Source organism: Rhinolophus hipposideros (assembly GCF_964194185.1).
Source record: "Rhinolophus hipposideros genome assembly, chromosome: 24".
Classification (NCBI taxonomy): domain Eukaryota; kingdom Metazoa; phylum Chordata; class Mammalia; order Chiroptera; family Rhinolophidae; genus Rhinolophus; species Rhinolophus hipposideros.
The window spans coordinates 12257072-12279190 of NC_138070.1; the positions used below are offsets into that span (position 1 = coordinate 12257072).

Here is a 22119-nt window from a genome sequence, read left to right on the forward strand (position 1 = left end):
ATAGGCCTTTCTGAATTACTGAGCAATGCAATTTACGAAATCCCCAAATAACTGCGGTCCAATTAGACTCTTTTTGCCGCCACCCACAGGGAAGAGAACCTCTCAAGCTCATCACGTGAACCAAGTACCACTTCCCAGAAGCCTGTGGGGCTTAGAGCCAAACCACCATCCTGACTGTGTGCAAAGCAAGACAGCTATAACAGCAGTTACAGCTCTGATGGTGGTGGTGGAGACGATGATGACAATGATGGCTGTGCCCATTTATTGAACACCTCCAATGTGCCAGGCACCACGCTAAGTGCTTCTCATATATGAATTCAACAATATCCTAGGATGGCCATTCATTGATCCCAATTTTACGAATGAGGAAAATGCATCTGAAACAGGTGAAAAGGACTCACTCAAAGTCACAGACATTGGGTGACAAGGAAACTATGACCAGTTAAAACGAGAACAGACCTTTTCCAAAACCAGTGTATTTTCTTCATGCAACCCTTTGGAATCAGGGCTACCTAGGTTTATTTTTTATTTTATTTTATTATTATTATTATTTTTTAAGGAAGGCGTAGCTCACAGTGGCCCACAGTGGTGGGGATCGAACCAGCAACTTTGGTGTTAACAGCATCACGCTCTAACCAACTGAGCTAATCCCCCTACCCCACACAGGGTTACCTGGGTTTAAATTCCAGCTCCACCAGTTATTAACCCTATGGTCACAGACTAACTTCTCTGAGCCTTAGTTTCCTCATTAGCAAAATGATGATAACAATATCTACTTCACAGGGATGAGGGGCGGACTCAAGGAAATCACTCATAGACAATGCCTCGCTCAGTGTCTTGGTGAAGACATTACCATGCACACACCACCACCCACCACCCCAGGCAGCATGGCTTCTATTCAACACCTTACTGGCTCAGATCCTCCTGCTGCCTGTTTCCCAGTTGCCCCGGGCACCCTCAGTGGAGACGCTCCCAGACCTACTTCTCTGGGCAGAGTTTCATGCTTCGAAGTTTCCTTGCCTCTTTCTCATTATCAAACCAACCTCTCCCATTGTCTTTCCCTAGTTGATGGCCAATGATTTAGCCAAAGATGATGGCATTTTTAAATGTGATAATCATGAGAGGTGGGTCAGGAAAAAAGAGGCTGAGAGTCAGAGACAGATAGAGAGAGTGACAGAGAGATTGCCAGCTGGGACTGCCTTCTGCTGCAGAGTAAACAGAACCCTAAAATTATGACTTAAATAAATAAAGGCTTACCTCCCTCACATAAACGTTTACCTTCTGGAGGAAGTACTGGTATGGTGGCTTCATCCAGGGTCCAGGTACCTTCTATCATGTAATTCACTACCTTAGTATTTGTTTCCATCTGCAAGGTTTCCTCATACTCACACAATAGCTGCTGACACTCCAACCATTATAGCTAAGTTCCAGGCAACAGGGAAGGAGGAGAAAAAATGGCCTACGGGAACATACCACCCAACTTTATTAACTCCCCTTAAAGAGTCTTCCCAGAAGACCCTCCTACTGACTTCTACTTGTACTTCATTGGCCTGTCCTATCTGCCAGAGAAGCTGGAAAATGTAGTTTTGTTTGTTGTTGGACTTTTTCTGTTGATTTTTTTGTTTGTTTGTCTAGTGATGCCCCAGATAATGTGGTCTGTTACTAAGAAAGCTAGGGACATGGATATTTGGTAGGCGACTGGTACTTTCCACCATTCAGAGGAAGGGAGAGAGGTAGGAAAGGGAGACGAGCAAATGCGGATCGCCTGCTCTCTGCCAGGCACTGTCTCCAAGGAGTCCACAGTCCAGTAGGAAAGAAGACAAGCAAAGAGGCGATCGCCATATGTGTGATGAGCATAATGGGAAACACATGGGCAGAGGGAACTCTAGGGACACAGACGAGGCACTTAACTTAGCCTGGAATTCGGGGGCTGGGGGAAAGAATGGGATTGAATGTTCAACAGTTGTCAGTTTTCCCCAAGCTTTGAAGGATAGATAGCAATCAGTCAAGTGAAGATGCAGAAGAAGGTACTACAGGAAGAAGCAAAATCACGTGCAATCTTGAGGGGTAGAGACACGCAAACACATGGCCGGGGAAGCGGTTAGGGATAAACCCAGATCTTAGAGGACCTTATGCGACGGGAAGCAGTCTGGACTTCATCCTGAGAACAATGGGGAGCCATTGGAGGGTTTGGAGCACTCTGATGGGAAGGATGAGTTTTGAATTTTAGAAAAAGCCCTGTGGCAGCCAGGTGGACAATGGATTGGGAAGGAGAAAGACCAGGTAGGAAGCTACTTCGCATAACAGAAATAACAGTGATGGTTTCTCGCTAGGGTAATGGCAGCGGGAAGACAGTCAGGTGATATTTAGGAAGTAGAGTTGACATCACTCATGATTGATTAATGGATATGAAAGGTGTAAAGGGGGCTATAGTAATCTCTCCATTGTACAGGTGAAACAAATTATGTTTTGCCACCCTAAAGTGACTCCTGAACAGCACACATCCTTGGCCGAAGAAACTCTCCAGGTTATGCCTTCTTCCAACTCAAACAGCATTTGCTAGGTGTGTATTCACCCAGACCTCAGAAATGCCACCTGAATTTTACAAAGGAGCCACAAAGAATACAACCGGAGTAGCTCAAGTGACTTCTCCATCAAAAGTCAAGTTTTCTGAGCCTTTATCACAGTCCCTATAGCGTCATTCTTCCATCTGATTTACGATCAAAAGGAATCCACGCACGAATCCTTGTTTCTTTGGGCTGAGTCACTCAGAAAGGAGAGAAATCCATCTGGAACTTTTGGTCTGAGACGTGAAATCCTGACTTGGCAAAAATCCCATTGGTGGGGATTACAATTAGCAAATGACCTAGGATGGTAACAAAATTCACATGTGATTTAGTAAGAATGTGGTTGCAATGAGCACGGAGAATATGTTTGCAATCAATTTGCTGTACACACAATATGCTACCAGAGCAATCTTTTGTGTATGCAGTTGACCTTTATCTTTAGCAATCTTGTCCTATAAAGAAGAGTGAAATCCTCCATTGCAAATCATTAGCACTCAGGAAATGATTTTAATTTGCATGCTGACAAAGATATTAACTTGTGTGTGGTGGGGGGACGATACAACACATCCTTTTGTCTGAAAGGCAGTTCAAAATCGGTGTTGTGACTACAGTTGACTGAAGTTCAATTACTGTAATAAATGTATTCCAAATTTCATCTCAATTGCATTTGCATTTTAATGAATGATTCTCACCTTCTTGTCAATTTGGCAGCCAGGCTAGATTTATTAAGTTATTGTATAAACAGGGCATTCTAATGTGGGAATTTAAATACAAACTATTTGCTCGGTGTGCGTTTGAATTGGGGCTGCGTTATTAATTTGCCTGTTGTATGAGTTATCTGAAAATTCAAGAATTTAAAGCTAGTGATTCAGACCCCTTCGTTCCATCCTGGTTGCCTTCTCCTCCTCTGAAATCAATATGTCTGGGAGGGCTGACACAGCAAGGTGTGAGCCAGCCAGATGAAATAGGCTCTCCAAGCCTCCAGCCTCCATAAACTGGGGAGAAACTGAATTATTTGCTATTATTTGAAAAACAGTAAAATTTGTTAAGTGAAAATTTCCCACGTAGGTAATTCCCTCCTGTAAGCACAGGACATCCCTGAAATAAGATTGCTAGGAGTGTTTGTTCATCTAAATGTCATTTTTGCCTTTCCTGTTGAAGCACTCCTAGCTTTATAGCCCCATATTTCTTGCAGGCAGAGACAGAAAATGTGAGTGAAAACCACCTGGATACAGAACCATAATACCATTAAAAGTTGTTTGGTTGTGTTTTGTTTTTTTTTTTTTAGTTCATCTGGGCTGTTGGTTTTTAACAAAGTGATTTTTGGTGATTAACCCCATACCCCTCATAAAAGAAAGGTTGAACTTGAGTTGCCTTCGCCACTTCCCAGTTCTCCCTAACTCCGCAGCTACCTGCACCTGTGAAGAGAGCTAGCCAGTGTCTGTTTTAGGTGACAGGCGGTCCTAGTTTCCTGGAAGGCCCCAAGGACGGATGCTGATTCAGGTAATGGGAGACTTATTGTACACAGAGCACCCTCAAGGCTGAGACTATCTACTTACTACAGATGAGTTTAAAGAACTTTCAGAGATAAACTGACGTCTGGTGTGTGTTCAGTTTTATTTCAGACTTATAACAAGAGAATCAGGCTTATAGCAAAACAAGTTCAAAGATTTCTTTCTGGAGAGAGTTTTGGTTTTGGTTTTTTAAAAGGGGAGGAGGTGGCTAGACCAGAGGAACTCAAATTTCAATGAGTATGTGAATCACCTGGGAGTCCAGTAAAAAGGTAGATTCTCATTCAAGAGGTCAGAGTGAGGCCCAGATTCTGCCTCTCTAACAAGCTCTCAGGTGACACAGGTGCCGCTGGTCCAGGCACCACACTTTGAGGAGTAAGGAGCTAGATAGCATCACTCGAGCTTTATTATGAGTCTGATGGGCCAGCGGTGTGGGAAAGTCTAACGCCCCAGACAGGACTCTTAATCTCATTAGAGGATATCAGAAAATTGCTCAAATATTTTATCAGACATGCTAGATACTTCTCAGAAGGGGCTGTTAATTACCTTACGATCCAAGTTCTGTTCCAGACAGTCTTTTCTCAGGTCTGAGGCAATGTCTCAATACCACATTTTATCACATCTAAGAGGCACTTTTTTGTGTTTTTTTTTTTACATTTTAACATCTCTAAACTGAAGATGCAATGAACAATCGTGCCTTAATTTAATTGGTATGGGTCCTTCCATCTTTGTGGTTCATAAAATAATAGTGTATCTTACAATGGATGATGTATTGGTCAGCTATTTTCACCATAGTGCTGTGTAACAAGCTGCCCCATAACTCAGTGACTTTTAGTAAGTATTTCTTCCTTGTTCATGAGTCTGTAGGTAAACTGGGGTTTGGCTGACCTAGATTGAGATTAGCTGCAATAAAGTCTGTTCCATACTTTTCTCATTCTAATTCAGTGAAACAGTGGGTTTTCTTCTAAATAAACCTAAACGAGCAGGCTTATTTCAAGCTTCTATTCAAGTCATACCTGCCAACAACCCATTGACCAAAGAAGTCACACTGGTGAAGCCCAAGGGGATTACATAATACCTCTGAATGTAGGAAGTGAGTATTTGCCGAATTGTGACCTAATCTGCTCCAGGTGGTATATGGACTGGGTAAAACATGATCTACAGAAGAAAAAGTAAGCCACCCATTTCTCTTGTGCAGGCCTAGACAGCGACTCTGCACAACAGCCCAGAGATCCATAAACTCTAAGCTTTAAAGCTTCCTATTGAACGTGCTTGTGCTTGCGGGCGGAGAGAGATAAATTCTGGAATCAGCCCTACCAGCTTCCAATCCCTGCTTTGCCACTTTCCAGCTCTATGACCTTCATCATTTACTTAACCTTATGCCTCTGTGTTCTCATCTGTAAATCAGATCAACCTCTCAGGACTGTTAAGTGAATTGACGATAAGACTAGTAGCTCCCAATCACGGAGGCCTACGTTCGAGGCGCCACACGGAGCTCTTTATGTCCTTTAATCCATTTCATTTAATGCTTCCAACAGCACTTTGAGGCAAGAACTAACATGTGCAGATGAAGAGACTGTGGTTTAGAGAGGTTTCAAACCTGCCTAAGGGAGTGGCAGAGTAGAGAACCAATCCAAAGGCTGTCCCCTTCAAACGCTGCATATACTAGCCCAGGAGTCTGAAAGTGCTTGGAAGGAAGACCTGGCTGCTCTGTTTCCTTCCATCCCTGTCCCTTAGGTCTTTCTCAGCCAAACCCTGCTGTGAGCATTCCTTTCACCAAAGTGAGTGTTCCGCATTCATCAGCTCACACACAGACTCCTGTACAGAGAACATATGTCCCTTAAAAATAAAAACCCACCCCCATGCATTGGTTAGGAGGAAGTTGTGCTGGGTAGAGGAAACTTTCCATTTTATAATCTCCCTCTTCCTCCGCTTGCCTGCCGCAGTTAATTATTTTACTCCCCATCATTCCTCTTGCGATGTTAGCCAGGGGAGTTTTACATCATGGAAAGCAGTGAGCAGGAGGCCCCCAGTGAGTGGATTTAAAGGCAAAAACTGCTCTTCCCTGCAAATAGCTCCCTTCACACAAATAGCCTGGTAATCAGCAATAATGATGAAGAAAATGGAGGGAACATACAGGGAATTAAGTGGGAATTTGCTAAAATATTAAGCATTTTTAAATGGGCCTCCGTGATACCAGGGGAGCACTTCACAGCTCGCTGAATGAACATCCTGCAGCCTGAAGTTCCTGGAATAGACTGGTGCATCTGATATGAGCGCCCAGACCCTCCCCCAACTCTGTTCATCTCTCACCAGGTCTTTCCAGAAGATCCAACAACAGGGAGTCTGGCTGCCTTGGTTGAAGAGGGGCTGCCATTCCATGGAAGACTTGCTTGCTAGAGCCCTCAGATTGGTCAACCCCGACTCCCCTATCCCGTTCTGAGAGTTAATTGCTAACACAGGCATTTGTCACTCTATTTGCATCTAGGGGTTTGTTAATTGGCTTTGTGCAGTGTCCTCGTGTACAGCTCCTTGAAAGAAATCTCTTCCTACTTGCAGCACCAGGAAGAGCTAGGCATCATCTGAACATCATATGGTCATTAGGAATCACGTGAGGGATTGAGTTTCCCTCTTTGCATTGGCCATTAGGATGCTCACTAGATCACGTGGCCTGGGTTTTTATACTTGTCTTACCTGATTTTGTTTTCTGGTTTTTCCTGCCTTTCTCACTTTCTTTTTTCTGTCTCTAATACTTTTTGGAATAAGGTCACAGGGCAGTCAAATAGATCTATTACCAACCTCTTAATTACTACAAAAACAAAGATAACCAAGATGCAGAGGTAAAGACTGAATTCTTGGAGGATGCATTCACCTTTGTAATGCCAGTGCCTTGAACAGACCTTGACACCTCATAAGTGCCTAACACATGACAGATGTCCAGCCCAGAGCCTGGATCATAAAATTCAAGCCCCTTTGATTTACGGTGGCATCAGCCTGTCGCTTATAATAAAACTAATTAATAGGAATGTTGTTAACTGCCACTGTCAAAGGAAACAGAGTTAGACTGTTCCGTGAGTACAGGTAGGCCTAGCTATGTGATTATACTGTATTAGTTTGCTGGGGCTGCCACAGCAAAGCGCGACAATCCAGCTGGCTTAAACAACAGAAATGTACTTACGGCCTCACACTTCTGCATGCTACAAGTCCAAGGTCAAGGCGTCGGGAAGATGGGCCCCTTCTCAGGGCCGCGAGAGAGAATCCACTCCGTGCCTCTCTCCCGGCTCCTGCTGGCGCTCTGTGTTCCTCAAGCTGGGGGCGCATCACCCCATTACGACCTTCAGATTCACACGGTGTTTGTGTGTCTGTGTGTGTGTGTGTGTGTGTGTGTGTGTGTGTGTCTGTGTCCCAATTTCTCCCTTTTTATAAGGACACCTGTTACATTGAATTAGAAGTCAACCCTATTCCAATATGACCTCATCCTAACTAATTATGTCTGAATGACCCTATTTCCCAATAAGGTCACATTCTGAAGTACTGGGGATTAAGACTTCAACCTACGGATTTTGGGGGGGGACACAATTCAATCCAGAGCACATATATTTCAGGATCTACTTGGTTACAGGTTTTGCAGGGAAAGACGGAGACTTTTGTCCAGTTATACACTGCAATCAGAGCCCAACGCTCACTGAGCCAACTGGGTCGGCCCAATGGCTCTGCAGCTGTTCCCACTGTCATGTACCATCACTACACATGACAAGTATTCTTGGCGCCTCCCCCACACTTCTGAAGACCGTTGTCTGTCCCATGACCTGGCAGGTCTCACTGACAGCCAGCCTTTCACTCCATGAGAGAATCTAAATAACAGCAAGGAAGCCCTCACAGCTAAAGGGGAGCCCCCTGACACCTGCCGATCAATGACAAGCCACTCAATTTATCCAAGGACCTCCAAAGTCAATGAAAGCGATTTCCAGGACAAGCTGGTGAGACTTTCCTGTGGAAGGCCGACCAGCCCCACTGAGAAACATCCTGACGCTCTACAAACCAGCGCAGTGTACCGCTGGACTCAGGGAATCCACTACCTGGGTTCAGACCCCAGCTCTTCTCCTTTCCAGCTTTGTGACCTGCCCTTTCTGGACCTCAGTTTCCTCATCTGTAAATGTAAATGATAACCACAGCACCTACAACGTAGAGTTACTATGAGAATCAATAAGTTAATTCATGCTCCCACAAGTGAGGGGATTGGGAGAGCGGGGCACAGAAATACTGGCAGGCAGGATCAAATTCTGCCACAGATATGAAATCGCGTCATTGCCTAGTTCAGTAAAAAAGCCTCTTAAGTGGATGATTTGCTGTATCTCAAGAGCACACTGGAAGCACTTGACAAGTGTCATCGAAGTCCGATGGCAGAGAAAGACCTCTACAGCTCTGTTCCCAGGGTCCTGCACACGAGGATGCTAGACTGAGTTAATAGAGATGAGCTTGGTAATGAAAATAGTAAAAGCTACTGCCTCCTAGAGTAGCACCCTAGAGTAAAGCTGTGGGAGGCAGGTGCCCAGGGCAGCCACACCACCTGGTACTTGCTAGGTTTTCCAGTCTGGGACACAGCAGTGTCCTTCCTTCCTTCCTCTCTCCCCTTCCTTCCTTCATTCTTTCCTTCCTCTTCCTTCTTTCCTTCCTTCCTTCCTACCTCTTCCTTCCTTCCTTCTTCCTTTCTTCTTCCTCCCCCTCCCTCCCTTTTTTCCTTCCTTCCTTCTTTCCTTCCTTCCTTCCTTTTCCCTTCTTTCCTTCCCTTGTGTTTTAGAGTAGAACCTTTCTGTCAAACAAAAGCCTTAAATAGAACCCCAATATCTAAACCAGGCAACTACAACATTTTAGTAGCACAAAATGTATTATGTGATATCACATAACATTTTATTCAACGAAAATTAAACTTTCCTTCATTTAACATTGTACTTGCCCAGGGCCCTTGCTCCTGCTGTTCCCCTCGATGTGGAACACTCTTCCCCCAGACCCCTGCGTGATTCACTCCCTCCCTTCCTCGCATCTCCCCCAAGATGCCACCTTCATGGCTGGCCATCTATTTAAAGGAACTAACATTCCCCACTGCTGGCAGCCGCCCTCCCCACGGCCCGGTTTTATGTTCCTCCACAGCACATAGCCCGTTGTCTCCAGTTTACTTCTTTGCTTTGTGTCTGTCTCCACACCTGTGGAATACAAGTTTTGCAAGGGCAACACTTTTGTGGCTGTTTTGTTGGTTGCTGGATCTCAACACCTAGAACAGTGCCTAGCACATAACAGGTAGTCAGTCAATTGCTGGTGAATATTTGATAACAATACCACGATTCAAGGCAAACACACAAATCGGAAATTGGGTGGGAATTAACGCAATAAAAAAGATCTGGCTCCATTTTTGACATGTGACTGTTGACAGCTTTCCAGCCCCCACTCCCCCGTTTCCAGTCCTCCCCAACATCCGGACAAGCTGATAAGAAAGCCCAGGTGCTCCTCTTGGTGCTGGTGGGGAGCTCAAACCACCCTACAACAAGGGAACCCTCGCCCTGCTCTGCTCCCCATGCACCGTCAAACCCTAAGCTAGTCACCCCTCAAGCTGATTTCAGCCCGTGCTGCCCAGAAAGCCTCATGATGTGAGTGATAAGTCACTTCATACCCTTTCGGGGCCCGTGTGGTGTCAGTCTTGACCTCTGGACGAAATTTGGAGTCAAGGGTCTCTGTGCAATAACACAGCAATGAAAACCCACAGCTGTCCCATCAGCCCCAGCTCCCAGGTGAGCTCTGCATTTCCTTTGTTTATGTTACATCAAGAAAATCCTCATTTATAAAATTAGGAAGGGGGAGTAGTAACGGTTTTCTTTCTACCGTGTTTCCCAGAAAATAAGACCTAGTCAGACAACCAGCGTCTTTTGGAGCAAAAATTAATATAAGATCCGGTCTTATTTTACTGTAAGACTGGGTCTTTATAATATAACATAAAATAATATAATATAATTCGGATCTTATATTAATTTTTACTCCAAAAGACGCATTAGAGCTGATGGTCCGGCTAGGTCTTATTGTCAGGGAAACATAGTATGAGGTTATCGCGCAACATCAGGACACTCTCTAATGATGAGTGGAATTGGAAGCCTGAAAGAAAGACAGAGCGTTCAGGTGAATCTAAGAGAAAGCAGCCTTGGCCAGGAGCCCAGGCCACATAGCACCCGCTCTGTCGATTACCACGGATGAGCCCCTCTTCGGGGCCCGGCACCTCACTGACCCCTTCCCCTGCATGAAGGTATCTGATCCTGTGGGGTGCGAAGTGCTACGCTCATTTCCCAGCACCTAGCAGAGTGCCTGGCACATAGTAGGCACTCAATAAGTAATAAGTTCAGTGATGGAGTGATGAAGGAACAGAAATTCAAGCTCAGGTCTACCTGATTCTGGAATTCTAAAGGTGAGAAGGCTTCTGCCCTGCAGGCATGAGAGTTGCCCTTCAGCAATTAGCAGTGCAAGACAATAAAACAGTGTCTTAATGGTCCTCTCTCTCTCTCTCTCTCTCTCTCTGTCTCTCTCTCTCTCTCTCTCTCTCTCCCCCCCCCTTCCTCCTTCCCTCCTTCCCTCTATCTCTCTCTAGTTTTTTGATAAAGTCCGTGAAGATAGGCCGCGGATATTTCACCATACTGAGGGAGGAGAATGTACTGAAAAAGAGACAACAACAACTTCAGAAACTGAAGGAGGAAGAAAGACATAAATTCCAACCTGCCAGAAAGATCTCAGAAATCCATTACGGGGATATTCTTTTGGCGTAAGTAGACACAGTAGCTGTGGCTCTAGTGGTCATAGGAAGAACCATGGAGAATGAACGCTGCCTGGTTGGGCTGAGGGATGGCAGTTCTCTCAGAGAGGGAACCTCGTCTCAGGTGTCAAACAACGACTTGTCGTCTGGTCGAGCCTACCTTTGCCTACCTTGCTAGCCTCACCTTCTGGTAGACAGTGGAATATCTTCTACCACATATGTCTGTCCTCATATCCGATGCCAAGAACTACACAGGACATCCTGCTGGTCCCCAAATATGCCTCTTTCCCTTTCCCTCTCCCTCCCAGGCTCATCCCTATCTCTAGGCCTTTCCCTGTGCTGTTCCTTGGACCTTACATGCTCTTCCCTACATCCTCTTCCAACTAAAGTTCTACTTATCATTAAAAGCCCAGCTTAAATGCTGCCCTCTCCTGGATTTCAGCCCAACCACCTCAAGAACCCATTTGGACTCTGGGTTCCCATAACATGTTTTATGCTCGTTTGCTTTAATCCACATCAATATTCCAGACCTTCACCCAAAGCAGGGAGACAAAAAGTGTTTGTTGGTTTATTGACTAAAGTGACCCCGCCATATTTTTTTTTTATATATAAAAGTCTTTCCTCTCATTGGGAAAGGATCATCCTCAAGTTGATCCATTACGAAACATCCATGCATGTAACAGCAGCAATTCTAATAACAATAATCAGCACAATAATTATGGGTGTCTACTATGTGCTTCATGCATATCTTTTTGTCCAAATTTCAAAACACTCCTATGAGATAGGTAATATTACTAACCCCATTTTAGAGATTAGGAATGAGGCTTAGAGATGACTCCGGTCATAAGTTAGAAAGCATCATCCCTGAGTCCCAAACGGAATGACACCGAATTCCACGGACTGTACCCTGCAGCATGGACAAAATCCTGAGATCCTTAGCTCGTGCAAACTAGATGAGGCACAAATCAAGGATAGAAAGGCGGTGCGGAGGGAGGTAGAGGGGAACTACATGGTAGAAATGGCGGCCACTGCAGCCACTGTCCAATTAGAGCAGCGGTCTCAGCCCTGGCTACACGTTAGAATCCCCTGGGTAGTTTTTAAAATCCCAGCACTCAGAATGCACTGCAGACCAATTACACCAGACTCTATGAGGGTGTTACCGGGATGCAGTATTTATGAAAGCCCCCCTAGATGATTCCAGGGTGAAGGCAGTGTTGACAGCCATTGTACTAGGGCTATCTTCAGGAATCCAAATTGCCAAGTTGCTGGCTAAGGAGGAAATGGAACCCACAGCAGATACCCCATCCCAAACTCTGTTCTTCACAACGTTAACTTCAAGAAATATGAATAGGAGCACGTGTTTGTAAAAACAAAATTCTACTGATCCTATCAGTAGAATTATAGAATATGGGACCTTTTTGTGTCTGGCTTCTTTCACTTACCATAACGTTTTTGAAATTCATCCCCTACAGAAAGCAGATTGGTGGTTACCAGGGGCGAAGGGAGAAGGGTGGGGGAGGGGGGAGTGACTGCCTAATGGGTATGGCGTGTCCTTTGGGGGTGATGAAAACAGTTTGAAACCAGATTGAGGTAATGGTTGTACAACCATCTATTCAAATACCATTGAATTGCACCCTTTAAAACCCTTTCAAACAGTAAAGAAAGACCACTCCTGCCATATTTTTCTCCTTTACTCTCAGACCACAAACACATTCACAACACTTCTGACACCAGGTATAAGGGGTTCTTCTCCCCACACCAAGCAGTTCCCTGCAACACCAACTGGGGATCCTGCCACCCAACTCAATCTGACACCATCAAACTGGAGACAGCATCAGATACCACAGGTTAAGGGCTCAGTCCCACAAGAATGCCCCACCTCAGATGCCCATCACAAGTCCCAGACTGTCACCTGTACTTCTGACTGATCGACCGGCCATAAATCAGGGTTCCCGTGACCCTCTCCTTGGGTTTCATAATTTTCTAGAATGGCTCACAGGACTCAGGGAAACACTGATTTCCATTTACCAGTTCATTGTATCATAAAGGACACTGATGAACAGCCAGACAAAGAGGTTCATAGACAGAGGTCTGCAAAGGTCCCAAGCTTCTGTCCCCATGGAGTTGGGGTGCCCCACCCTCCCATTACGTGGATGTATTCACCAAACCAGAAGCTCTCCGAACCCCGTACTTTGGGGATTTTTAGGGGGGCTGCATTAGGTAGGCGTGATCTCTCATGAAAGTTCCAAGCTTCTAATCCTAGCTTGGGTCTTTCTGGTGACGAGCCCCCATCCTGAAGCCAACCAGGAGCCCATCCAGAGTTGCCTCATTAGAACAAAAGACCCTCTGATTACCCAGGAAACTCCAAGAGATTTAGGAACTGTGTGCCAGGAACTAGGGTCTAAAACCAAATATCAGAACAAAAGATGCTCCTAGAGATATTATCACTTAGGAAATTACAAGGTCTTGGGAGCTCTGTGCCAGATTTCTATTATTTCACAATGCCCATCCCCTCAAGTTTAGGGGGTGAAAAGGGAATCTGGGGAGAATCCCCAGAGCAGTAACTTTTGAGCAGGATCTTTACCACTGAATGGGAGGTCCCTGGTTGACAAAAAAAGAGGTGTGATTACACATATCCATATCAGCCCACCAGAAATTCCTGCAGCTGGCATTTCCGGTTAGGAAGCCCAGGGCTGAAGAAGGAGGGTGTGACAGTGTTTGTCCCTTCCCAAGTCACAAACATTATTTTCAGGGTAGGAAAAAAAAGTTCAAGTCATGACTTAAGCCACCTCCATCCAGCCATTCTGGGGACGGCCATTCTGTCCTCATGGGCCCCTGAAGGGGCATGTGATACAGAGAAGGCATCTCCATGAACGGGGGAAGGGGGCTCTCCACGATGGTCCCAGGAGCTCAGGGCAAATTCTACCTTCCCTGCGTCGGAAGATGCTCGTAGAGTCCGCTACTCTTAGTGACACTAGCCAGCTGGCAGCCTTTCCCTGGGATAAAGAGAAGGAATGAACTCGTGGCTCTTTTTTGCAGGAGCTGTGCTCAGAGGAATGAGCAAATGAAGAGGCGCTGGGGAAGGGGGTGGACTCTGTTCAAGATCCTCTTGTGGCTACTTAACTAGTTCGGTTGTAACATGTCCCTCGTTTGGGTGGGGTTTTTAATCCATGGTCACAAGACACAATTCTCCCCCCTCTGATCCATGTTTCGGTGTGCGAGACGTGGTTTATTTAAAGTTTAATAAGTTTAAATATGCACGAGATGGCTCCTCTTGTAGACTTCAGTCTGGGTATGCCCTGTCTGGTGAGTTCTAGGAGCTGTCCTTGGCTGGTTATTAAAACATAACTGGAGGCCATTACTGCAACGCAGCCATGACACGCAGGCAGGTGGGGAGGCAGGGGTTATAAAACAGCATTGACAGACTGTCTGTACCAGTGAGAGCAGTGGTGACGAACGCAGGACGGGGTTCACGTTCTGACTTCACCCATAAGACTGTTCCACTTCGGGCAAGTCTCTGCTCCTCTCTGCACCTCCTTTTTCTTCACCCACCCAAATGGCGTCAAACTCCCAAGTTTGTTGTGAGGGTTACAAGAAATAACGCTTAGCACAAAGCCTGCCGTCTAATAAGTCCCCAGTGATTGTGAGTTATTATTATACAGTAAAGAGAATGCGCTCTCTCTGGGTCTCAATGACCGAAAATCCTCAGATTTATGGCTAAAAATCTGAATTTCCAGGCAGGCTGAAAAGCATCTCACACATCTAAGAGCTATGCTTCTCTAATTCCAATCACAGAAGCATCGAAAGTGTAAGTGTTCGTCGTTAAGTACTTTTTTAAACAAGGTGTTTGATCTTGTACATTATAAAAGCAAAAGGGATTATTTTTCTCCCCTCTGGATCTAAGACCATAGGATCAGTTCTTTCCGACAAAAGTTTTAAGTCTGACAAACGATGCAGGCGCAAAAGAAAATCAAGCATGTCCCAAAAGATTTCTGCCTGCAAGCAGTCCTTCCCACTGCGCTCAGTGACCTCGTTTTTCAGCTGCAAATTCAGCTGAAAAGGTGAAAAAAAAAAACCAAAAACAGGTAGAATTTGTCTTATTATTGTGCTTGAGAGAAGACATAGAGCCAGAGATGAAGGAGTGCCAAAGCTGGGTTAATTTCCACATATTCTAAACCACCGGGGGAAACAGTGGAGCCAGTAAAACCGGGCACACCGAGGTATGTCTTTCTGCTTGTGGCTTCCCCAGTTCTGGGGTTGAATCAAGAGCCCACGGACGTGGAAATCAGGGACCTCGATTCGGGTCCTATTTTTCAGTTCACTCTGTGACCCCAGGGTTCTCCTCACATGTCTAGGAGGAAGGTCCATTCCTACTGTGTGCCCCCACGTGTCTTCTCTGCCCCCACAGTAGGTCATTCTCAACACAGCAGCCAAAGGGACCCTTTGCAGATGCAAGGCAGATCGTGCTGGCTCAAAGTCCTTTACTGTCATTCAGAGAAAAGACCCAAGTCTTTGCAATGGTCCCCCAGGCCCCTGGTCTCTCTCCGCCCCCCTCTCCCTTCTCTCTCTATTGTTCACTCCACCCCAGCCACGCTGGCCTCCTCGCTATCTCTATAGCACATTCCCACGTCAGGACATTTGCACGTGTTATCCCTCTGTCCAAAAGGTTCTGCCCCCAGATATCTGAATGGCTCACTCTTTTACAGTCTGCAGATTTTTATCATATGCCACCTTCTCAGGGACACCTTCCCAATCACCCTGCTTAAAATTGCAACTCCCAGCACTCCCAGCCCTTCTGAACCCCCTGCTCTGCTTTTTTTCTCTCCCCGTAGCATTTATCACTAGTTAGTAAGGGGAGGGGAGGCCACGCTGGCCAAGTCCAGCCCCCAGGCTGATTTTGTGAATAAAGTTGTATTGGAACACTGGCATTACATGTTGTTTACATACCATCCATGGCTGCTTTGTCCCACAAAGCCACAAATATTTATCTGGACCTTTAAGAGAATGTATCCGACCCCTAGTCTAGTATCTTAGTATCCACACAATTTACCTACCTAGCCTGTTCATTCTCTTTGCTCTTCCACCACAATATGTGCTCCACGAGAACAGAGGTGTTTAAACGCTCTGTTCACTGCCTGCATCCAGAACTCTCATCTCTCGGTTCATCATTATTGCCTGGCACGTGGGTGGTGTCCACTCATATCTGCCAAGTAACCCCTGGCAAGAGAAGGTGTTTAAAACTGCCGCCCCTTGTTCACTCTGTTTCTCTCTGCTTTTCCTTCAGCACGGACGATGACGAGAAGAGTAAGAAGGGGGGGCATGGAGTCCTATTTCGCCCGTTCACCCCCATTCACAGCTGCCTCATTTCGCCCTCGCTACCTGAGGCTCACGTGTAAGTAGAGCTCACCCCTGGCTCAGCCGCCTTGTTAGCTTTTGAAGCAACGCCAAGGTGAAATGACTCAACCAGCGAGCGCATCAGGAGCTGAGGAGCTGTTCCTTTGTCCTCTAGAAAGAGACGCGGATGCGGAGCCTGGAGCAGACAACACTATTTGGCGTATAAAAATAACAGAAAGCAGACGGGTGGTTTAGAGCTAAGTGGCAAATCAGCTGGGACTGAGTCATTCCATTCTTTCCCAAGCCAGACGCTGTAATGTCAAATAGTTTGCAAAGCCTGATAAAATCTGTCTCCAGCCCTCGCCAAGCGTGTGCGACAACACCTCAGCCAGGGCTCAGGGGACACGTTTTCCCCAAGACTCAAGGAGCTGTTTCCCAGAGAAGCGCTGCCGTCTTCTGACCTGAGGCGTACACTCCTCATTGCAGGTGTAACGGGCTAATCAACCCTCCCAAGAACACCCGCGCTTTCTAACACCTTGACATCTTGTTCCCCTGGTGTCTGTGCCAAAGAACTTCAAGCCCAACTTTTTCTTTTTTGCTGGTTGGCACTTTCCAATGGAAAGATGTCAGACACAGAGAGGGAAGCTTCTGACTTTAGGGCAGGGTTTGTCAACCTCAGCATGATTGACGTTCTCAGCATGGGGACAAGAAATTGTTGTGAAGGACTGTCCTGTGTATTATGGCGTGTTTGGCAGCTTCCATGGCATCTACCCACTAGCTGCCAGTAGCACCCCACCCCCCGTGTGACAACCAAAATATCTCCAGACATTGACAAATGTCCCCTGGGGGCCAAATAGTACCCCCACACACACCCCTGCCTCCTCCCCCTCCCTGTTGAGAACTACGGCTTTAGGGCAATGAACAGGTGCGAAGAATTCGAGATTTCTCTGTCCACTCATTTGTCAAATAGTTATTAGGTCCGTACAGCGTGCACAGTAATGATGGAGCTACTGAATGCTCTGTGGGCGTTATCTCATTCAGACCCCTTGGGTAATGTACTGTTAGCCCCTCTCTGCAGAGAAAGCAGAAGCTCAGGGAAGCGTACTTGCTGCCCAAGGTCACAGAGCGCAGCATAATGCTGCACAGCAGCTTTAAGCCAAGTCTGTCTGACTTCAGAGCCTGAGCTCTCACCACCGCACACTACACAGAAAGTGTGTCCCAGCGCCTTACCTTTGAGGAGCTCACGATACGCGTACTTGAAGAGCAAAATAATGCAAAAGTGAAATCAGAGGGCAAGATGGCATACAAAGTAAGATCATTAATAAAGAGCACTTAGTTCATGGGTGGAAGACGCCACCATCGCCATGATCACCATCATGATCACCCCCACCACCATCACCACCATCATCACCATTGTCACCATCACCACCATCATCACCATCACCACATCACCACCACCACCAGCAGCATCACCATCACCACCACTACCATCACCACCATCACCATCACCATCGTCATCACCGTCATCATCATCACCACCACAATCACTGTCATATCACCATGTACTTGGACACACCCCTACCCTTCCCTAATACTCCCGCTTTTGATGCCCCACTCCCCAGTTTCCTCCCACCTCCCTTTGATGGATTTTATGATTGGCTTCTTAATGGACTTCTTTGTTCAGGGATATTCCAACTGGCAGCTGAAGAGTGACATTCTTAAAACACCTTGCAAAAATAGGCCTTGCAATTTCTCATAGTGTCCCCTGAAAACCCTTACACGTCTGCCTGTCTCTGCCACGGATGAGCCCTCTGAAACCAAATGGTTTGTAGGCTTTCACTGGCATCCCAATCACCTGGGGCTGGGGGTGGTGCAAAGCCTGGGAAAATACATATTCATGTGCCCCACCCTCAACTCATTTGGTCTGAGCAAACTGAGGCTTGAATCAACTGTGGAAGTGACTGGAGAGTGTTTTGATCCTCTTCCTTCAATGCCAGATGAGGAAACTGAAGCCCAGAGAAGGGACAGAAGTGGCCCAAATTCTCACAACAGGAACCCTGATCTCCTAAGTCAGATCTCTGTACCAGGTTTATTAGGTAGGCTACTACTACTACTACTACTACTATTAATATTATTATTATTATTATTATTTTATGCCCCAGACCAGGGATCAGCAACCTTTTTCTTAAATGCACGGACAGTAAATATTTTAGCCTTTGCACAGCAGACAGGTCTCTTGCAACTACTTAAGCTTGCCATTGCAGCATGAAAGCTACAACGAGTGGCTGTGGCTGTGTTCCAAAGAAGTTTTATTTGCAAACACAGGCAGTTGGCCCACTGGCTATAATTTGCCAACTCCTGGGCTAGACTGAGGGCTGCCTTCTCCTCTCCTTGGCTGTTAAAAGGCTCTGCTGCATTTGATGATTGTATCAGTGACCTACTGCTGTGTCCCAGACCACCTCAACATGGGGTGGCTTAGGAAGCAACCATTTGTAATTGCTCACAGGTGCATAGGTCAGCTGGGTCCTTCTACTGGCCCACGCCCGCTCGGTGGATCCTGGCTGGGCGTGTGTACGTGTGTGCACCCGGCGATGGGCGAGCTGGAGGTGGGCCCATCTAGGACGGCCTCATTCACAGGTTGTTGGCGATGGTAACAGGAGTGGCTGAGCCACATGTGTGTCATCATCCCAGCCCGGGCTTCTTCACATGGAGGTCATGAAGCTTGCAAGAACAAGAGCCTAAGCACCCAGTCTCTTGAGGCTTAGGCTCAGAATGGACACAGTGACCCTTCCACCACCTTCTACTGGCCAACGCAAGACATCCGTCCAGCCCAGATACAGGGCCTGGGGCCGAAGAGTCCATCTTTTGATGGGGGAGGTGCAAAGACACACTGCAAAGTGTGTGGACGCAGGGGTGGAAGGGTGGAGCGTCGGGGCCGTTTGTAATCAGTCTCCCAAAGCGCACAGGGCAAGGCCTGCCTGGTCAGTTCTCACATTCTCAGTCATCACATCAGCCAATGTGGATCACAGCTGGTCCGTCCGTTCAATCGCAATGCCATTGATCCCCACACCAGCTGAAGACTCTGAATTGAGTGTAGCGGGATCAATCCAGCCAGGTCAAGGGAGACTGGACCTTCTTCTTTACAGGGGGAAACGAAATGGTGTCTAAGAATGAGAAACAGCCACTCCTTTCCTCTCTGAGAGGGCTGACCGGTCCCTCACAGGCTTTGGTGAGCGACTGTGCAGCGAGAGCAGTGTCTGCCATGTGTGTCCACTTTGCCCCCGGCAGACAGCATGGAGCGCCTGGAATGCCTTTGCATGCAGTTCTCCCATTTCTCTTAGTGAACAATAAAAACATCGTTTTCTTCTCGGGGATGCTTACGCCTACTCGTGTTCTGGTTGGGATGGCAGTTTCAACAGAGTGGCCGCGGGGTGCTCGCCCTGACTTCCGCACACAGGGGTTTTCTAAGCAGGCTGTGTGCAGCCAGGCTGCAGGGGCTCTAAGCTGGGAACAGCAGAGGGGGCATCTCTCCAGGCCTTTCACACCTTCCCCGGGCGATGGTGAGGGTGACGTGCAGTGTCTGGCACAGGGCCAGGCACGTGGCACAGCAAGCGGCTGCTCTTGTCGAAAGGCAGCACATGGCCCAGCGCCCAGAGCTACAAAAATGTGGTTACCTATCGGGACCAGGGTGGTATTACAGGGGAGAAAGAGACAAAACCCGGAATGGATGGAGGCTTACAGGTCCTTTACATTAGAAGTGAGGAAATAGTCGATAATTTGTAGAAGGGAGGAAAGGTGGAAAGACGGGGCTCCGGAGAAGGAAAAAGAGAGCTGCTGACTCTGGTTTTCCTAAGACCTGGTGGACATGGCCACCCCAGTACCTGGGGAGGGGGTGTGGGGTGCGCAGGGGCCGTTCCCCTTCAAGCTGAGTGAAATGGACACCTCTCAAGGGATTTCTGGGATACCCAGGGGTCAGCTCCACAGTTGAGCCCCAGGGCTTGGGCTCCACTTTCCAAGGTGGGGCCTTCCTGGAAGCAGGGTGGGTAGATTCCTTCCTGTCCCTCTGAGCTCAGGCCTCGGAGCCCTGGGGAGTATCGATCAAGACAGGACGCAGTTTCAGAGAAGAGCAATTACACAGGTTCCTAATGGAGGCATTGTGCTGTTAGCGCAGGGGGAGAAATCATTTGAGGAGGGTGTGGGTGGGTGAGGACTTCACCTTGTTTCCAGGAAAAACACTCGGACTGCAGGTTAACCCTCTGCTGACCTCACTGTCAGGGTGACCACGGTGTTGGCTTCGTCAGTACCTCGAACAAGCAGAGCTCAGGCCCATGAAAGCATAGCCTCTGGGATTAAACAGACTTGGGTCCAAATCCTCATTATATCCTCAGGGTCAAATGCAAGAGTGACCTCTGGCCACTCACTTTACCTCTCTGAGCCTCAAGTCTCTTGTCTGCAAAGAGGACACAGTCATAGTACCCTTCTTATACGGCTGTTGAGAGCATGCATGAGATACTCATATCCCATCTCTGTCACCAACAAGCTGCGTGACCCCAAGCACACTGACTGCACCTCTCTGAGCCTCAGTCTCCTCTTCTCAAAAACATGGATAATGACTCATACCCCAGCAGGCTGTTGGAAGAATTAAATAACATGTGTAAAGTGCCCTAGTCAATGCCTGGATCATTGTAATACAAGATGCACCCCAAAATCAGAAAATGAAGGTTAGACATATTTTTAAAGTGTGTCTTAATTACATTTTCAAATAATAAGTTCAGTGTGTTTTTCTTCACTACGCAGCTACATTTGTGGGCAAAGGATTTATACATTTAAAGCAATAAATCTAACTGTTAATATGGGAGTGGGGAGAGAAGTATAATAAATACACTAGTTGCCCTGTGTTTGCAGACTTCTTCAACACTCGGTGTATTTATTGTGCTTCTGTCATATGAACAATTGGAAATCTGCAGGGTATTAATTTTCTTCAATCCTCTCATTTGTCCGAATCAAGACCTGCAGTTGTGGGACCCCTCCATTGTCTCTCCCATCTTGCACACACAAACTCCCAGAAATTGGCATAGGGTCATCTTATGTCAGTCAGGGCTCTGCCACCTACTAGCCCAGTGACCTGGCACAAGTTCCTTAACTCCTCTGAGCCTCAGATTCCCCATTTGTAAAATGGGGCGAATGAACACCTCCCGGGCCCACTGCAGAGGTTTAATGAGCTGATGCATGGGAAACACACGTGCCAGGAGCATAACCACAGCTCTCTCACTGGGAACCAGCACAGCTCTTCTCTCTGGCGCCATCACTGTGAAGAGCTCTTCTCTCTGGCGCCATCCTATTCTGACAGGATCCCATGATGCTCCCTCTCTCTGTCTTTGCAGGGAACCCCTCTTCCGTCAGCTCTGTGCCCTCCACTGGCTTCTCGAGGCCCTGACGATCGACCACACCCACCACACCATGAAGCCCTTGATCACTTGCTGGAATCCAAAGTAGGTCTCAGCCCTTCGACCTGCCATAACCAGCAACAGACTTGGCAGTGGGGGAGGAAACGCCTTGTGGTTCTTCTCCTCCATTTGCTGCTTTGGGTGGGTGCGTGGCTCTAGGAGTTTTCCTACGTGCTTTGTGGGATCCAAAAGGGGTGAGCTGAAGCCCCGCGGCATACAGTTGTGGGAGCCACTGTGGACGTGTCCTCCCAGCACCTCTTCCTAACTCCACATTCAGTGACATCATACTGGAAGCTTGACATCAATCAGCCATGGTGGAAGTCCTGACACCACAGAAACTGGCCAGCATGCCAGTGAGTGCTCAGCTAGCTTTCTCTCCGCCTTTCTTCTTGGACCATGTCTCCCCACCACTATTTTTCATTTGCTCCTCTGCTTTTTCCTCCTCCTCCTTCTCTGTTACTCTTCCC

The 22119-nt window shown here is 47.1% G+C and overlaps 1 protein-coding gene across 1 annotated transcript in view; it reads left to right on the forward strand.

Moving 5' to 3' along the window:
- CCDC60 (coiled-coil domain containing 60) overlaps positions 1-22119 on the forward strand; it is a gene marked incomplete at its 5' end in the record, with an annotated part of 127747 nt that overhangs the window by 75891 nt on the left and 29737 nt on the right. The window contains 3 exons of the mRNA XM_081037769.1: positions 10710-10880; positions 16156-16263; positions 21590-21697. Of these exons, the coding sequence (XP_080893895.1) occupies positions 10710-10880; positions 16156-16263; positions 21590-21697 (387 nt within the window). The remainder of the gene's footprint in view (positions 1-10709; positions 10881-16155; positions 16264-21589; positions 21698-22119) is intronic.